At 43.6% G+C, this 16,610-nt stretch overlaps 1 protein-coding gene across 1 annotated transcript; it reads left to right on the top strand.

The window, feature by feature from the left end:
- Nucleotides 1–10,116: 10,116 nt before the first annotated feature.
- NEFM (neurofilament medium chain) lies at nt 10,117–15,505 on the top strand. The gene is made up of 3 exons (XM_020901678.2): nt 10,117–11,361; nt 12,074–12,198; nt 13,414–15,505. Exons 1-3 carry the CDS (start codon nt 10,282–10,284, stop codon nt 15,011–15,013), a joined length of 2,805 nt encoding a protein of 934 aa, XP_020757337.2. The 5' UTR covers nt 10,117–10,281; the 3' UTR covers nt 15,014–15,505.
- The last annotated feature ends 1,105 nt before the right edge of the window (nt 15,506–16,610 follow it).

The raw sequence follows: 16,610 nt of genomic DNA, 5'->3' as shown, positions 1-16,610 counted from the left end.
GAGCGACTTTCACTTTTCACCGTTATCATTGCTGTTCTGCAAATAAAGAAAATGAGACATGGTATGGATTGTCTGTCCCGTAGAGAGTGGGTCTTCCCTTCTAAACGAGGAAATTCAAACACCTGGAAATTTCTTCATGCAACAAACTCACAGACACCCCAGATTCAGCATGTACAGCAGGAGGGGCAGAGTGTGAGAAGAAGGAATTGTGAGAGGAGACAGATCAGAGAGGAGAAATGTGTGCTGCTGCTGACTCTGAAAACAGGGGAAGGGGCCATGCATCCAAGAACATAAAAGCCTCTAGAAGCTGGAGAAGGCAAGGAGATAGACTCTCCCTAGAGCTACCAGAGGAGCTTCCCAGGTGGTACAGTGGTAAAGAACCTACCTGCAATGCAGGAGACACACGTTCGATCCCTGGGGCAGGAAGATCCCCTGGAGAAGGAAATGGCAACTTACTCCAGTATCCTTGCCTGGAGAATCCCATGGACAGAGGAGACTGGCAGGCTGCAGTCCATGGAACCGCAAAGACTTGGACTTGACTAAGCATACACAAACACATACACACACACACACACACACACACACACACACACACACACCAGAAGACACATTGTCCAGTCAGTCCCTTGATTTTAGTCCATTGAGAATGAATTTAGACTTTTGGCCTCCAGAACCATAAGATAATAAATCTGTATTATTTTCGGCCACCAGGTTTGTGGCAATCCATGACAGCAGTCATGGCAAAAGAAATCAGGGGATGACCTGGCCATTCATCTGTTCCTCCAGATCTTGTGCTTTCTCATTGTCCCTGCCTCTTCTCACCCCTCCTTTCTGAATTGACACCCTTCTCCAATCGCATCTGGATGATCACAACAGCTTGCAAACAGATTTTCCTTCTTCCAGTCCTGTTTCATCCTCTATTCTGCTCATGTTTGTCCATGTGATTTGTCTAAAATTTCTTCTTAAGTGCTTCACTAACTCTAATCAGCTTTAAGATAAATGCAAAGGTCTCATCACTACATTGTCTTGGTCTCTCTTCTGCTTCAACCTCCAGCCCAGGTTACTTGTCCCTGATCTTGTCCACCTTGCCTCTTTTGTCCTCTTTCTTTTTTTTTTAATTAAAAAAAAATTTTTTGGCAACACTGTGCAGTTATATGGAATCTTAGTTCCCCGACCAGGGATTGAACTTATACCTCCTGCCTTAGAAGCGCAGAGCTGTAACCAGCGGACCACCAAGTAACTCCATGTGGGCTCTTTCTATCCTCGATCACCTGTTCCCCTTTCCTCCTGGACTGTATCTGCCTTTCTCCAGGCTGTGTTATACGACTCTATCTCTTATCCAGGCTGCATTCGCTCCCCTCCAGCCAAAGTTGTAGGCTCCCCCTGATTCTACTCACAGTTGAGTGCATTGATCCTACCCCACTCCAGGGCTGGTCTCCCTGTCTTTATCTAAGCATACTTATACCTCCAAACTCACCTCAGAGGGCCCCTCCTCCAGAAAGCTCTCCCCGAGGCTCTTCAAACCTCATCACCAATTGGTTTAGTTGCTCATCCTCTCATGTTCCCGTGATACACTTTGCTTCTCTCTTGGGGAATTCCGTGGACTGAGGAGTCTAGCGGGATACAGTCCCTGGGTTGCAAAGAGTCAGACACTGCTGAGGGACTTTCACTCACTCAGCACAGCTAAAGATAGTGGCCCCACAGTTACCCCACGGTAACTATGTCTTATGTGCCTGAATTCTCCATTGGAATCCATTCATCTGTGAATTCCCCAATGGTCCAGTGGTTAGGACTCTGCCTTCCATACAGAGGGGTCACAGGTTCAACCCATTGTTGGGGACCTAAGATCCCACATGCCACTCAACAAAACAGAAACAAACAAAAAAGAATGTGTTCAGGACTCCCCTAGTGGTCCACTGGCTAAGAATTCACACTTCCAATGTGGGGGATCCAGGTTTGAGCCCTGGCCAAGGAACTAGACCTGTGTGCTGCATCTAATGATCTCGTGTGCCACAACTAAGACCTGGTGCAGACAAACAAATAAATAAATAGATTTTTTTAAAGAATATGTTTATCCAAGCTAGAGTTGTATCTTTCATATCACTCTCTAATGTCCAACACAGTGCCTGGTATAGAAGAGACTGGTGTTGGTTGGAAGTCACTTTTAGGTAAAAAAAATGTAGAACTTCATTTACTCATTAATGCAATAAACATTGATTTAGGCATCTACTATTGGTAAAATATTGTGTGTGTGTGTGCTCAGTTGTATCCAACTAGTTGGATCCTATGGACTGTAGCTCACCAGGCTCCTCTGTCCATGGGATTTCCCAGGGGAGAATACTGGAGTGGGCAGTCATTTCCTACTCCAGGAAATTTTTCCTACCCAGGGATTGAACCCACGCCTCTTGTGTCTCCTACATTGGCAGACAGATTCTTTACCACTGCACCACCTAGGAAACCCATACATCGTGAAAAGTCAAAACACTGTGGGACTCACAAATACATACAAGACTTGTTATCTATTCTTTGGAATTTTAAGTTTAGTGAGAGTTGAGATGTTACTTAAATGTCCAGCAGGTGGTAGTACCTAACCAGACCACAAACACAGCTTCAGGGATGCAGAGAAAGAATTCTTCCCTGAAAAAAATGAAAAAGATCTGGAGAAGTGAAAGTTTCCAAGAGCCAAGTCATAGGAGTACAAATGAGACCAGAAACCCAGAAGCAGAAGGCTCTCGTTGATGTGGGGTCTTCAATAAACACCTGAAGCCTTGATCATTACATGCACATGTCCTGTGTTAAAGTGCACTTGTCACTCTTAGGAATTTCCACGATAAATTTCCAAGGTATATCAACATGACAGAAGGAAAGGACCATGTAGACTAGCAGAAAGCAGGAGAAAACACAGCAAACTGTACTGAGTCACAGTGGCTGAACAAGAATTTCATCACTAGGCATTCAGTTCCTAATAATTTTATATAATCTGAATCCAGAAGCTGACTGCTATCATGACTAATACAAGATATATGTTGCTTCTTTTCAAGATCAACTTTTGTTCAGGAAAAATGGGAAATAGTTCTCTTCTTTGACCTTATATGATACAGCAGAAGTCAAAGCAGATTTATACAAATGAAAATAAGGGTGAGTGAGTGCACTTTATCCCATAAATAACAAAAATGGATTAAGGCTGACTTGTCTACAGGCAACCTATATAAATACAGTCACATAACCATGATTTTAATATATGAAATAGATAATCAAGAGATTCACTTAAAATTATTCACAGCTGTCTCTTCACTGATTTAATAGATTTAAAAAGCTGCTTCCCTGCCAGCCATTCCATTGTAAGCCTTCCCTGATGAAGACTGTGGGGTCAAGCTATTTCTTCTGTTGAGATTCACATGCTTACTATTAGTTTTCTCAAAGTAGATTTGGCTTCAAAAGTTTCACATCTACAAAAAATAGTGAACACATAACGATTAAAGATTTTCAATTTAAGCATATGTAAGTATACGGCTATATAGCAAATGAATGATAAGATAAATAAATGTATAATACAAATTAAAACCTCCTAAAAACTAAACCAAAAGTGCAGGTAAACATGAATGATAGATACTAGATAAAATAACAGATAAATGATTAAGGATACTACCCATCTGATCAAGGACTAGAATGAGTGAACTAAATGTCCTTCAAATTACATAGAAGCAAGTTAACTTAGGATAAAAAAAAAGACAAGTAATCCAAAGTTTTCATTTTTAATATTTTTAATAAAGTCACAAAGCAAGAAATAATGGTATCTGAAAAATATTAAAACGTTCATATTTATATAAATGGGTGGAAAAGGCAGCAAAAGAATTCATAGTGAATGTCCTTGATTTTCTTAATATGATCTAACAGTAAGTAGTTTTAAAAGAAATGTTCAAGGTGGACCGTATGTTTAAGACAGACCGTATGGATGCTGAAGTGGCCTCACACTGCAGCGAGGGCCATCTCTCCTACAGAGTCCGACACGCAGCGATTCCGTCTCGGTCCATGCCTAGCTGCGTGTGGTTCTCAGCCTCTCTATGCCTGTGTGCTCAGCTGCATTTTCCCACAAAATAGAGACATAGTCAGGTCAAAGGGTTGTTGCAATAGTTAAGTGTGATAATCCAGTAAAATCTTGGCACAGTGCTGGCCACCTAGTAAGCACTTAATAAATACCAGTTATTGTTGCTGATATTGCTAATATCTGCCTACCTTTAATTTTCATTCATGCTGGTGGAGACTGGACTTGACGCCCTACAAAAAGAAATTTTTTTTAATGTTAGCCCTGCTATCAGAAGAGTGGGAGGGAGGCTCCAGAGAGAGGGAATGTATGTATACATAGAGCTGATTCACACTGTTGTACACCAGAAAGTAACACATCATTGTAAAGCTTTATACTCCAATTCAAAAAGAAGTAAGTAAATAAATCAATCAATCTGAGGTCTAGTTTTGGCTCCATCATTTACCAGATATGTGGCCTTGGACGAATCTCTTCATCAGTTTTACCAACTGTAAAATGGAAATAATAATTTATGTTCTGCCCTGTCTATCCCTGGTACTCAGGCCAAATGAGATAACATAGTTATGTTTTGCTTCTTTGATGTAAAATGTTATTCACATATAGAAGCTGATGGTGATGATTATGATGATGATGGCTTTGGGATTCAGGATACCATTAGAATACAAAAAATACAGTATTCAGACCCGACGAGGCCAGATTACAGGTCACCATTTCTGACTATCACATCACCGCCTCCAACTTCATGATGACACTTCTCTCAATAAATAAGGAGACAGCGAGGCAGACAGAAAGAAAGAGAGAGAAATTAATACTCAGACCCAATTAGATATCCTGATCTATTATTATTACTCTTATATTATTAATTGTTATTATTATGTTACATTCTTGATCTAAATCCTTTCTTAAAGAGGAAAATGAAAGTCAGTGTTTAGCCAGAACCCAGATCTCATGACAGAACCACATTCTTTCCTCTAAAGTAGTAATTTACATATTGAGAAACATTTATTTTATAAAGTGGGGTATGAAATTCCATAAACAGAAATATCCCCTCTATATTTAAATTACAGAGGAAAAACTAGAAGGAAATACTTCAATTATTATTTCTCTGAATTTTAAATGTCTACAAGTATAAGTTAATTTTAACCAAAAAAAGTGAGTAAAAGTATTTTAAAATATATGAGACTCTTGACAATCTAAGTGAAAAGAGATGCCTGTAACAAAAAGTCCATTTCCTGAGGATAATGAAAGAATACTGCTTTTTTAGAATCGCTAAGATCATGGAGAAAGAATCCAGTCCTGGGACAATAAGACTTGTTAAGTGAAGCTGCTTTTTGAATTTATGTCCTGGGCTTAGCTCTTCTCAGAAATTTGTTCCAAAGATAATAGATCATTGATCTACCTCAGTTTTACAAAGCTCATTTTAATTAAGAGTTTCTAATAAAAGAATTATGCCTCTTGTTAAGACAAGCCTTGGTAAGCTAGGGATAAAATATACCATAAATATTACACGGCTGCACTGGTGCAAAGTTATATGCAATGCAGGGTTTTAAAAATTCAAGTGCATAGTACAAGATCTGCCGTTTGATCAGTAAAGCCAACACTACCCATTAAAAGCATGCTGAAAATGAATACAACAGTGCTATTTCATTAGGCATCTATTTAACTTTATTTTTAGACTCACTTTTAGGAAAGCTACCTCAAATATTTTTTAAAAATTCTAAGTCCTTTTCCTCTGGCTTTCACAAAACTGTTTCCCCGTGGTAAGGTGAAGGCATTACACAGCAAAAAAAAAAAAAATCAGCAAGCTATATTAAAGCTGAAAGCTAAGTCTTTCCCCCATAAAACAAGACATTTTCTGATACAGAATTTCAAAACTGATTAAGCTTATATTTGGAACAACAGAAAGATGTAAAGTATTTTTAATTTTATAAGTACTTAAATTAACTTTTCATAAAAGTAGTCACTCACAGAAATACAAGGCAGTGTTCAAGGAAGAAAAAAAAAATTTGACCAGGAAAACAAAACAAACACCATAACGGTGCTTAGTGTTTCAGATGGATTTGTTTAATTAAAGACAATAGGGATATATATGTCCCAATTCTTGGCAAGAAACAGCTTCCTCCCTGAGGGTATTTTTATTTTGCTTTCAACATTTCAAATCAAAAAAGACCAAGAGTCCAGGCTGCTTTTCAAGTTTGACATTCTGAGGCTCCAGTAGAAATAAGTATCATAGTTTTCACTTTGCCTGTGTTCCACCCCAAGGGACTCAGTCCCGAGTTTCCTACATCAACAAGCCCTGAAACAATCAACAAAGGACAATTTATTTAAAAAAATTACTTATCGGGAGTTCTAGAATTAGGTTCCAGGCAAAAGGACAAGATTCAAGACATCACAGCAAATTGGGACAAGGTCCAGATCATCTAGTCTGAAATAGATTCAGCCCACCAATTTCACAGTGATGTCTTCCATCCGAAGCATCTTGCTTGTTGGCCAGTTCTCACATCCTCCTTAAATTTTTGTGTCTCTAAAAAGTATTCTTTAAAATGGAAGGAAATATACAAAGGAGGAAGAAAATGTCCAACTTCTTATTTTCCTAACCTTATTTTTGACCCAAAAAATAAACCCCTTATGCAAAGAATATTTCTCCATTATCATTAGATAAGACGTCACAATAGCTATCTCTTAATTACAAAGTCAACATTTGCACTTTACCTACGGAAGGAACACATAGCATGCTGTGTATTTCTCTATAGAAAGAAATCGATTCAAAATACAGTGTAGCTACTGGTACAGCAACCCAGATATAATTTCATTTAAAATGTCTTTTATCTAAATCACATGTAACTTCTTGTTTAAAATAAATTATAAAAGTATTATTGTCAGACTCAACAGTGTTGTAAATTCAAATAAATCTTTATGCTTGTTTTCTCTCTTGTTAATAATTTCAGAAGATTCCATAGCCTTAGTAAATAAATGTAAGGTGAAAAAAGCATTAAGGTAAAAAATGCAAAAGTTTACATTTCTTTCTATGTAAAATATTAAGGTAGTCAATGTTCTTCAAAAACATGAGACAAAGAGGGGAAAAAGAGTGTCATAACTTTTTTTTAAAAGTTTATATACTAAATTCACTGACCAGCATAACCTTCAAGTCACCTTCAGAAAGAGTGATTAAAGTGAAAAGTCTGATGTAAAATAAAACTTTTTGCTAAATCTGGAACTGGATCAATCATATTTTAATTAATTTATTTATTTTTATTGAAGTATGTTGATTTACAATGCTGTGTTAGTTTCAGGTGTACCAGCAAAGTGATTCAGTTATATATACATTATATCTATTTTTTTCAGATTCTTTCCCCTTATAGGTTATTAGAAAATACTGAGTATAGTTTCCTGTGCTCAGAACAGTATAGTTTCCAGCAGGTCCTCAGAACAATTATTTTTTAAGTCATGGAAATTTTTTCCTTGATAAGGTGACTGCTATAATTCTCTGCAATATCTCATGGCCAGACTGAGCAATACTTCCTGTGATACTGAAGTTACAATTTTAAGCTGCAGACACTAACTGGACTTAGCCTGGGTAGTTAGCCATCATTTCATTTGTATACAAGGCTTTCTTCCTTCTGTCATCAGTTAAAAGCTGAACAGTTTCTGAGCCAGCTTAGATACAAGGTAAAGCAGACTAATTGTGAAGTTAGACTTGTGTTCCTTTGTAAATTTCTCTCTGCAGAGTCATCTCATTTTCAAGAAAACTACCAGCAGCCGCCTGCCGGTTACCCGTTTGCTCTCACTGCAGAAAGCGCTGGCAGAGCATGTGCGGCAGCAAACTAACAAGGGCTTGCGTATTTTTTAATAAGAAAGTACTAAGTATATAAATAAGGCATAATTACTACACAAGTAGTGCTTAGCTTTATCTGATGACATCTCTCAGAGTCCAACCTGGAGACCGGCAGTACTTTACAGGACAGTGAATTCTCTTTATTTTTAATTTATCCCTCTGAAGCCAGAAAATCTTCTCGCAATATTCACAAGTCAGTCCTTTTACTCGGCTGTCACCTGTCTCTCCCAACAGCTTGATACACAGACTCTCTTGGCTTGAAAGATAACCTCTCTCTTAGCAAACTAGAACACCCTCTCCTCACAGAACCTGCAGTGCTGCAGTTTCACATTCATATGCCAAAAGAAATTTCCTGAATTAACCCATTCTCATTTAAAATACAAAAAGACCAAGACCAATTATTTTACTTTTAGTAAAAGTAAAAACCTCCAGAAACCCAAGATTTTTCTGATTACTTACTGATCGAAAGGACCTCATCACTTAATAAAACAAGGACTAGAGAAAGCATGCTGTGAAACAAAGTACACTGAAGTCTGGGGTCTCGACTTTTCACAAGCAATGGGTTTGTTCTTAGCAAGCATTTAGCAGGCAGTCACTTATGCCTGTGGTCTCAGCAAGCATGGTTATTAAACTGGCATTCTACACTTCACTTTGTCTTGCAGTATCCTGAACTTTTTTTACTCTGAATTACCCCCAAAACACAATGCAAAATAAAGGGACATTTTAACAGCTAGCAGTGCACCAGACAGCAGGAAGTCTGTGTAGGTTTCTTATTTAAGTAAACATGTTTAAAAATATAGATAATCTATTGCAAATCAGTCACTAAAATCTAAATGTAAGAAAAAAAATCTGGCTTTATTCAAAGTTGTGGTGAATCTGTTTGGGAACTTTCCAATTAATCTGAAATTAACTCAGTGCTTTTCAGTCATGGCAGTTACATACAGGGAGTACTGAACAGAGGATGACAAAGCAATTGCTTCTGTTCAAACTCATCATAAACTATATTTCCCTGGACTTTTCATCTCAACAGATTTCATCTCAAATTCCCCTTTCCAAGAGGTACTTGACCTTCACATTTCAAGTCCTGTATGTCTTGATTTCCTGCTTCCATCATATGTTAGAAAACTCAAACTTGGCTACAAGTATATTATCTCTGTTACCTGACTTTAAAAAATTTTGTTTTCAAATCTGCAGTCTGGTCTGTGCCAACCCTGCATTGCAGAGATATCTTTGCGTACGATCCCAGTTTGGCTCCTTCAAACAGAGTCACTACGAACTGGCTTTTAACCGTATTTACTACTATAGAAAGCAGGGAGGAAACCCCCGCCAACCTAAGCAAACTAGCAATGCTGGGCACAAACCCCCAGGGCGGCTGAATCTTCCAGCAAGCCGAGCTGGGCGCTGTCCTTGGTGCTGCCGGCGCCATAGCGAACACAAGCGCCTTACCTTCTGCCCCTGCGGAAGCTGCGGACGTCCCCCAAACGTTAAGCAGAATGCAGCGCCTTATCCCACTCTTAATACAAATAAATACCCCAGCCCATCCGCTTTGTCCCCTTCCCGAAGACTTCAGGCTGACCGTTCCTCAAAGTCTTTTTGTTTTTCTCTTCTAGGCCCAACTCGGGGCCTGCGCTCATCTCGGGCTGCTTTAAGGCAGGGAGTGGGGGAAGGGGAGGGAGGCGAGGGGCGACGAGGCTGGAGGAGGGGCGGGACGAAGGGGGAGGGGAGGAGGGAGGCGGTGGGGGGAAAGGCTGGGGGGGAAAAGGTCCAGGAGGAAGGGGCTCTGCAAGAAGGGAGGAGTGAGTGGGGCTAAAGAAGGCTTAAAGTGGGAGGGCGAAGAGATGCCAAAAACAGGGGCAAGTGATTAAGCACAGAATATGGCTAAAGAAAAAAGTAATAGAGAAAGGGCAAAAGAAGAGAAAAGTGTGAGGATAAGAGTGCAGAAGGGAAAAAGAAAAAAAACCTACAAGGTGGCCAAGGGGTCGTTAGAAAAGCTGCCCGAACGGCAAAAGAGTGACTAAACAAAGAAAGGACTTTGGGTGAATTTCCCACCGAGGGTGTAAAATGCAATCTGAAGGTGAAGAGAAATGGAGAGGGGGCCTGCGGGGAGAGACGGGTGGTCTGGCACCGAAAGAAGAGCTGGGGGGAGGGGTCGGGCCCAAGGCAGCGAAGTCCAGGGTCCGATGCGGCTGGGCCCACGTGGAGCGGGCGCTGAATCACTGCTGGGCTGTCTTCACCCCCCATCCTCCCCCCTCTCCCGGCCGGGTGCCCGCAGTCCCCGCCTTCTCGGCCGCCGCCTCCACGGGGCGGGGCCCTGGCCCGGGGACCAGCCGCCGCGGCTATAAATGGGCTGCGGCGAGGCCAGCAGAACGCTGTGACAGCCACACGCCCCAAGGCCTCCAAGATGAGCTACACGTTGGACTCGCTGGGCAACCCGTCCGCCTACCGGCGGGTGACCGAGACCCGCTCGAGCTTCAGCCGCATCAGCGGCTCCCCGTCCAGCGGCTTCCGCTCGCAGTCGTGGTCCCGCGGCTCACCCAGCACCGTGTCCTCCTCCTACAAGCGCAGCGCGCTGGCCCCGCGCCTCGCCTACAGCTCCGCCATGCTCAGCTCGGCCGAGAGCAGCCTCGACTTCAGCCAGTCCTCGTCTCTGCTTAACGGCGGTTCTGGGCCGGGCGGCGACTACAAGCTGTCCCGCTCCAACGAGAAGGAGCAGCTGCAGGGCCTGAACGACCGCTTCGCGGGCTACATCGAGAAGGTCCACTACCTGGAGCAGCAGAACAAGGAGATTGAGGCGGAGATCCAGGCGCTGCGGCAGAAGCAGGCCTCGCACGCTCAGCTGGGCGACGCGTACGACCAGGAAATCCGCGAGCTGCGCGCCACCCTGGAGATGGTGAACCACGAGAAGGCGCAGGTACAGCTGGACTCGGACCACCTGGAAGAGGACATCCACCGGCTCAAGGAGCGCTTCGAGGAGGAGGCACGGCTGCGCGACGACACGGAGGCGGCCATCCGCGCGCTGCGCAAAGACATCGAGGAGTCGTCGCTGGTCAAGGTGGAGCTGGACAAGAAGGTGCAGTCGCTGCAGGATGAGGTGGCCTTCCTGCGGAGCAATCACGAGGAGGAGGTGGCCGACCTGCTGGCCCAGATCCAAGCGTCACACATCACCGTGGAGCGCAAAGACTACCTGAAGACGGACATCTCGACGGCGCTGAAAGAGATCCGCTCCCAGCTCGAGTGTCACTCCGACCAGAACATGCACCAGGCCGAAGAGTGGTTTAAGTGCCGCTACGCCAAGCTCACCGAGGCGGCCGAGCAGAACAAGGAAGCCATCCGCTCCGCCAAGGAAGAGATCGCCGAGTACCGGCGCCAGCTGCAGTCCAAGAGCATCGAGCTCGAGTCAGTGCGCGGCACCAAGGAGTCCCTGGAGCGGCAGCTCAGCGACATCGAGGAGCGCCACAACCACGACCTCAGCAGCTACCAGGTAGGAACCGCGGCTGCGCGGCCAGCCTGCGCCAGCGCCAGCGCCGCGCGCCCCCGACACTCAGGCCCGCGCCCCGCCGCGCTCTCCGCCGCGCTCCCTAGCGGCCGCTGGCCCGTGCGCGCGCGCGCGCGTGCCGCAAAGCCAAGTTGGAAGCTCAAAGCTGCCTCGCCCTTAGCATCCCCTCCGCGCCCCTCCCCCGCACACCATCCCCACCTCTAAGAGCCTTGGCCTTTTCCAAAACGTGCTTCTTTTCCTCGGAAGTTCTAGTTTTGCACGCTTGAGAATTTCAAGTAGGAAGTATACATTGGGGTAGTTGATAAAGCAGCAACTTTAGGAGAGGCGTGAAGAAACTCATGTATTCTCAGCTTTTCCAGCTGCGATAGGAAGAATTTCCAAAATTGATTTCAGCCCAAAGGGCTCAGATGGGAAGGGCCAGATCAGCCTTGGGGTTTCCCCATGGGTGTTTGTTTCCTGCTGAGACGTTCTAGATCCTCTGGTCCTAGTGCGTGACATGCCCAGGAAACGTCTAATTGTCTTATTGATTCTGTTTGTTTGTGAATTCTTAGATTTTTGTTTTAAGCGGGGACGGGGTCTGGAAGTAGTACCCGAGCTGGAGGGGGTCGAGGAGGGGAGGATGCTGGAGGGGGTAGCAAGTGTTTTGCCAAAGAAGTGGCTGTTTGGAAGAATGAGTTTGTGGCCGTGTCGGTTTCAGGACACCATCCAGCAGCTGGAAAATGAGCTTCGGGGCACCAAGTGGGAAATGGCTCGTCATCTGCGAGAATACCAAGATCTCCTCAACGTCAAGATGGCTCTGGATATTGAGATCGCTGCGTACAGGTAGGCTGCTCACTGCGGACGTGGCCGAAGTACTAGCCGCAGTGCAGAGGCCGTGCTGGCAGAACCTTCACCACTTAAGTTAAAGCAAGTAGGTTGCAGGAGTCTTAACTCAGTGCCTGGTTTTCTTTCCTAATTAATAAGTAGTTACTCTAAAAAACTGCAACTTTTATGCAGCTTTAAAAAAAGTAAGCAGTTAAACTAATGTATTTGAATAAAAAGTGTTTTGAGGGAGAGCAGCGATTAATTTCAGTGCTTATGCTTAACCTTTTTCATTTTAGTGAAAAATGCTTTCCGAATATTTGAAAGAAAAAGTTTTAATTTTTTTTTTATATTTTTCTCTAGTGCTTTCAATTTTTCAACTTTATGATGTCAAGGACAAACACCAGGACATTTCATTTATCTTTCTCAGCCACAGCTTACTGTTGCCATCATCTGGCTGGGAATAAATATGATTGGTAGAATATATATTTTTTATTCAGACTTCTATTTCTAGATCTAGATAGACAGACGTCCAGAGAAGGAAAAGAGATTTATATACATATATATAAACTGATGTCACCTTGCTGTTGATTAAGTTCATAGGTGAAAATTCTTGACTTAACAGTTTTATTTTCCCTAATAAAGTCATTCATATTACAAGAATAAATCGCACTCAACTCAGAGCCATCTAAGTTTTCAGGAAAGGTGAAAAATTATATAAAACAGACACTTTATGATTAAAATTACAGACTAATTTATACAATACATATATATTATCACCTAGCTATGACATATATAGCCTGAATTCTGATGTATTCTAGATAGCTTTGTAAATTTTTTGGATAGTATATTCGTTAAAAGACGTTTTGTATACACCTGAAAGTCCAAATGCTCAAGAAGGTGAATTTGAGGGGCTTTTGGGGGGCCTCTGGGGAGCTTATCGGCATATTCTTGTTGCTGCAAAGGAGACTGCGGCAGAGCTGAGAGCAGTTAGGTGTGGGGCGTGGACTGCTGGGTGTGGTTAGTTACTGCACTGGGCGACTGGCTGATTGTCCCTGAAGATCCTTCTCTGTCATTGAATATGACACAATGGACTACTGGTGAAATGATAGCAAGTATTACGTCCTGTGATTCTATTTATTCAAAGGTATCCACCACCTTACACAGACTGTAATGAAGGTCACAAGGCACAATGAGATTTTAATCACCTTTTGTCTTCTTTGACTCTCACCTTAGGAAACTCCTGGAGGGTGAAGAGACCAGATTTAGCACATTCGCAGGAAGCATCACTGGGCCGCTGTATACACACCGACAGCCCCCCATCGCCATATCCAGTAAGATTCAGAAAACCAAGGTAGAGGCCCCCAAGCTAAAGGTCCAACACAAATTTGTTGAGGAGATCATAGAGGAAACCAAGGTGGAAGATGAGAAATCAGAAATGGAAGAAGCCCTGACGGCCATTACCGAGGAATTGGCCGTTTCCATGAAAGAGGAGGTCAAGGAAGAGGAGGCTGAAGAAAAGGAGGAGAAAGAAGCAGCTGAAGAAGAAGTTGTCGCTGCCAAAAAGTCTCCAGTGAAAGCTGCTGCACTGGAACTTAAAGAAGAGGAAGCAGAAAAGGAGGAGGAAGAGGGCCAAGAGGAAGAGGAAGAGGAAGAGGAGGCCGCCAAATCAGACCAAGCCGAGGAAGGAGGCTCTGAGAAGGAAGGTTCTAGTGAAAAAGAAGAGGAAGGAGAAACAGAGGCTGAGGGGGAAGGAGAGGAAGCCGCCGAAGCTAAGGAGGAAAAGAAAACGGAGGAAAAGGCTGAAGAAGTGGCTCCAAAGGAGGAGCTGGTGGCAGAAGCCAAGGTGGAGAAGCCGGAGAAAGCCAAGTCCCCGCCGGCCAAGTCCCCGCCGGCCAAGTCCCCAGAGGCAAAGTCCCCTCCGGCCAAGTCCCCAGAGGCAAAGTCCCCAGCAGCAAAGTCCCCTCCGGCCAAGTCCCCAGAGGCAAAGTCCCCAGCGGCAAAATCCCCGCCAGCCAAGTCCCCAGAGGCAAAGTCCCCAGCGGCAAAATCCCCAACGGCCAAGTCCCCAGAGGCAAAGTCCCCAGTGGCAAAGTCCCCAACAGCCAAGTCCCCAGCAGCAAAGTCCCCAGCGGCAAAATCACCCGTGGAGGAAGTGAAACCCAAAGCAGAAGCTGGAGCTGAGAAAGAACAGAAAGAGAAGGTGGAGGAAGAAAAGAAAGAAGAAGCCAAGGCATCTCCCAAGGAAGAGAAGGTAGAGAAAAAGGAAGAGAAGCCAAAGGATGTGCCAGAGAAGAAGGCTGAGTCCCCAGTGAAGGCGGAGTCCCCCGTGAAGGAGGAGGTGCCCGCCAAGCCAGTAAAGGTGAGCCCCGAGAAGGAAGCCAAAGAGGAGGAGAAGCCACAGGAGAAAGAGAAGGAGAAGGAGAAAGTGGAAGAGGTGGGAGGGAAGGAGGAGGGGGGTTTGAAGGAATCCAGGAAGGAAGACATAGCCATCAATGGGGAGGTGGAGGGGAAGGAGGAAGAACAGGAAACTAAGGAGAAAGGCAGTGGGGGAGAAGAGGAGAAAGGAGTCGTCACCAACGGGCTAGACGTGAGCCCAGCGGATGAAAAGAAGGGCGGTGATAAAAGTGAGGAGAAAGTGGTGGTAACCAAAATGGTAGAAAAAATCACCAGTGAGGGGGGAGATGGTGCTACCAAGTACATCACCAAATCTGTAACCGTCACTCAAAAGGTCGAAGAGCATGAAGAGACCTTTGAGGAGAAACTAGTGTCTACTAAAAAGGTAGAGAAAGTCACTTCACACGCCATAGTAAAGGAAGTCACCCACAGTGACTAATATTTGAGTCCATCGCAAAAGGTTAAGCCATATGACAATTTCAAAAATGCATGTGATTGACAGCTTCAAAACAGAACGGGTTCTCCCATGGGGGCTCCAGACATTGTATTTTACTTTGTGCAATATGAGGGACCTGCATGCAAGCTCAGGGTGCTCCCCACCCCCAGTCTTTGGGTGATTCAAATGCATGATAACTGTATGTACCTGGGGAATTGGCCAATTTCCTAAGCTGTTGGAAGGGGGGCACTCGGGGAATGTCTTGAGGTGTATTATGCAAAGAACCAACTGAGCCAAAAATAATAAATGAAACACAGAACTCTCTTAGCCTTAAGAAAGCTATATATGAATAATTATGTTTACCTCACTGGTGCATTTAAAAAGGACTTTTGTTCATGGGAGAACCTCGTTGACATGCACAGTTTGCAACTTTTAGTTGATTGATGTTAAACGTCACAGCAGTACTTGCTCAATAAAGGTCATATTGGAAACATAGCCAATTGCTTCAGGTCGTGTCATTTTGAAGTGAATTCTCCATTGCCTGACCCTTCTTTCCCTAAAGCAGAATATTTGGGGGGCTTATGACTTCCCTGGTGGCTCAGACGGTAAAGCGTCTGCCTACAGTCCGGGAGACCTGGGTTCAATCCCTGGGTTGGGAAGATCTCCTGGAGAAGGAAATGGCACCCCACTCCAGTATTCTTGCCTGGAAAATCCCATAGACGGAGGAACCTGGTAGGCTACGGTCCATGTGGTCACAAAGAGTTGGACTCGACTGAGAGACTTCTCTTTCACTTATGAACGACTTGCATTTCTTATCACTATTTCCCTGAGAGTGGTTACTGGAAAAACTGCTGAAAAAAGCATCTGTAAAAAGGTAAAAATAGGGGCATGGAAGTCTTCCATCTTCAGGTGTTCTGATGGAACTCAGAAAACCTCAAGGTAGGAGGGGCAAGAAAAGAGTCTTAACTTGCTCCTTGGAGTTGGGGCAAAAGGACCTCACTGCGTTTATATAAATGTGTTCAGAAGAAGCAGGACTGAAACCTCTAACAGTCTTAACAGGAAACACCCAGCCTCAAATGCATGATTCTGGTACACACACATGCTTATCTGCAGCACTGATTCTTAATTTGGTCAATAGAGGTTTATACTTTCAGTGTTTTCCTAATTGGGGAAAATAATGCCCCACTCCACCTAGAAAAAGTAAAACAGGATTCTCTGATATGAGCAGTAAGTGTTTTTAGTTTGGGGGTGGAGTGGGGGGTTAAGTCCTGGGAAAAAAATAAAAATTAAATTAAAAAAAATTTAAAGGTCTGATCTTGACCATGGAAATAATACCACACCCTTTTCAAAGTATATCTGTCATAAACCTTTAAAACCACTAAAAATATATTTGTTCCAAATCTGTCTTTCTTATCAATAAGGATCATCCCAATAATACAATCCAGGATGATCTCTTTAATGGCTTTCCAAGATATCTCAAGTTTTAATCCCAGAATACATCCAGGAAGTTTGTTACTAATGCAAATAATTGTAATGATGTTTTCCAATCATCAGTCCTTTACCAGTCCCCACAATGTTTGCTATTTCTGTATATCATTTG

Source organism: Odocoileus virginianus, chromosome 31 (genome assembly GCF_023699985.2).
Source record: "Odocoileus virginianus isolate 20LAN1187 ecotype Illinois chromosome 31, Ovbor_1.2, whole genome shotgun sequence".
Taxonomy (NCBI): Eukaryota; Metazoa; Chordata; class Mammalia; order Artiodactyla; family Cervidae; genus Odocoileus; species Odocoileus virginianus.
Note: the sequence above shows the minus strand (reverse complement) of the source record. Positions and strands in the feature narration are given on the sequence as shown.

Excerpts from the sequence above, each read along its gene's own strand:
- NEFM (XM_020901678.2), top strand. The coding sequence starts at position 10,282 with ATGAGCTACACGTTGGACTCGCTGGGCAACCCGTCCGCCTACCGGCGG. Across the intron at positions 11,362-12,073 it reads ACGACCTCAGCAGCTACCAG|GACACCATCCAGCAGCTGGA; the intron begins GTAGGAACCGCG and ends TGTCGGTTTCAG. Across the intron at positions 12,199-13,413 it reads ATTGAGATCGCTGCGTACAG|GAAACTCCTGGAGGGTGAAG; the intron begins GTAGGCTGCTCA and ends CTCTCACCTTAG.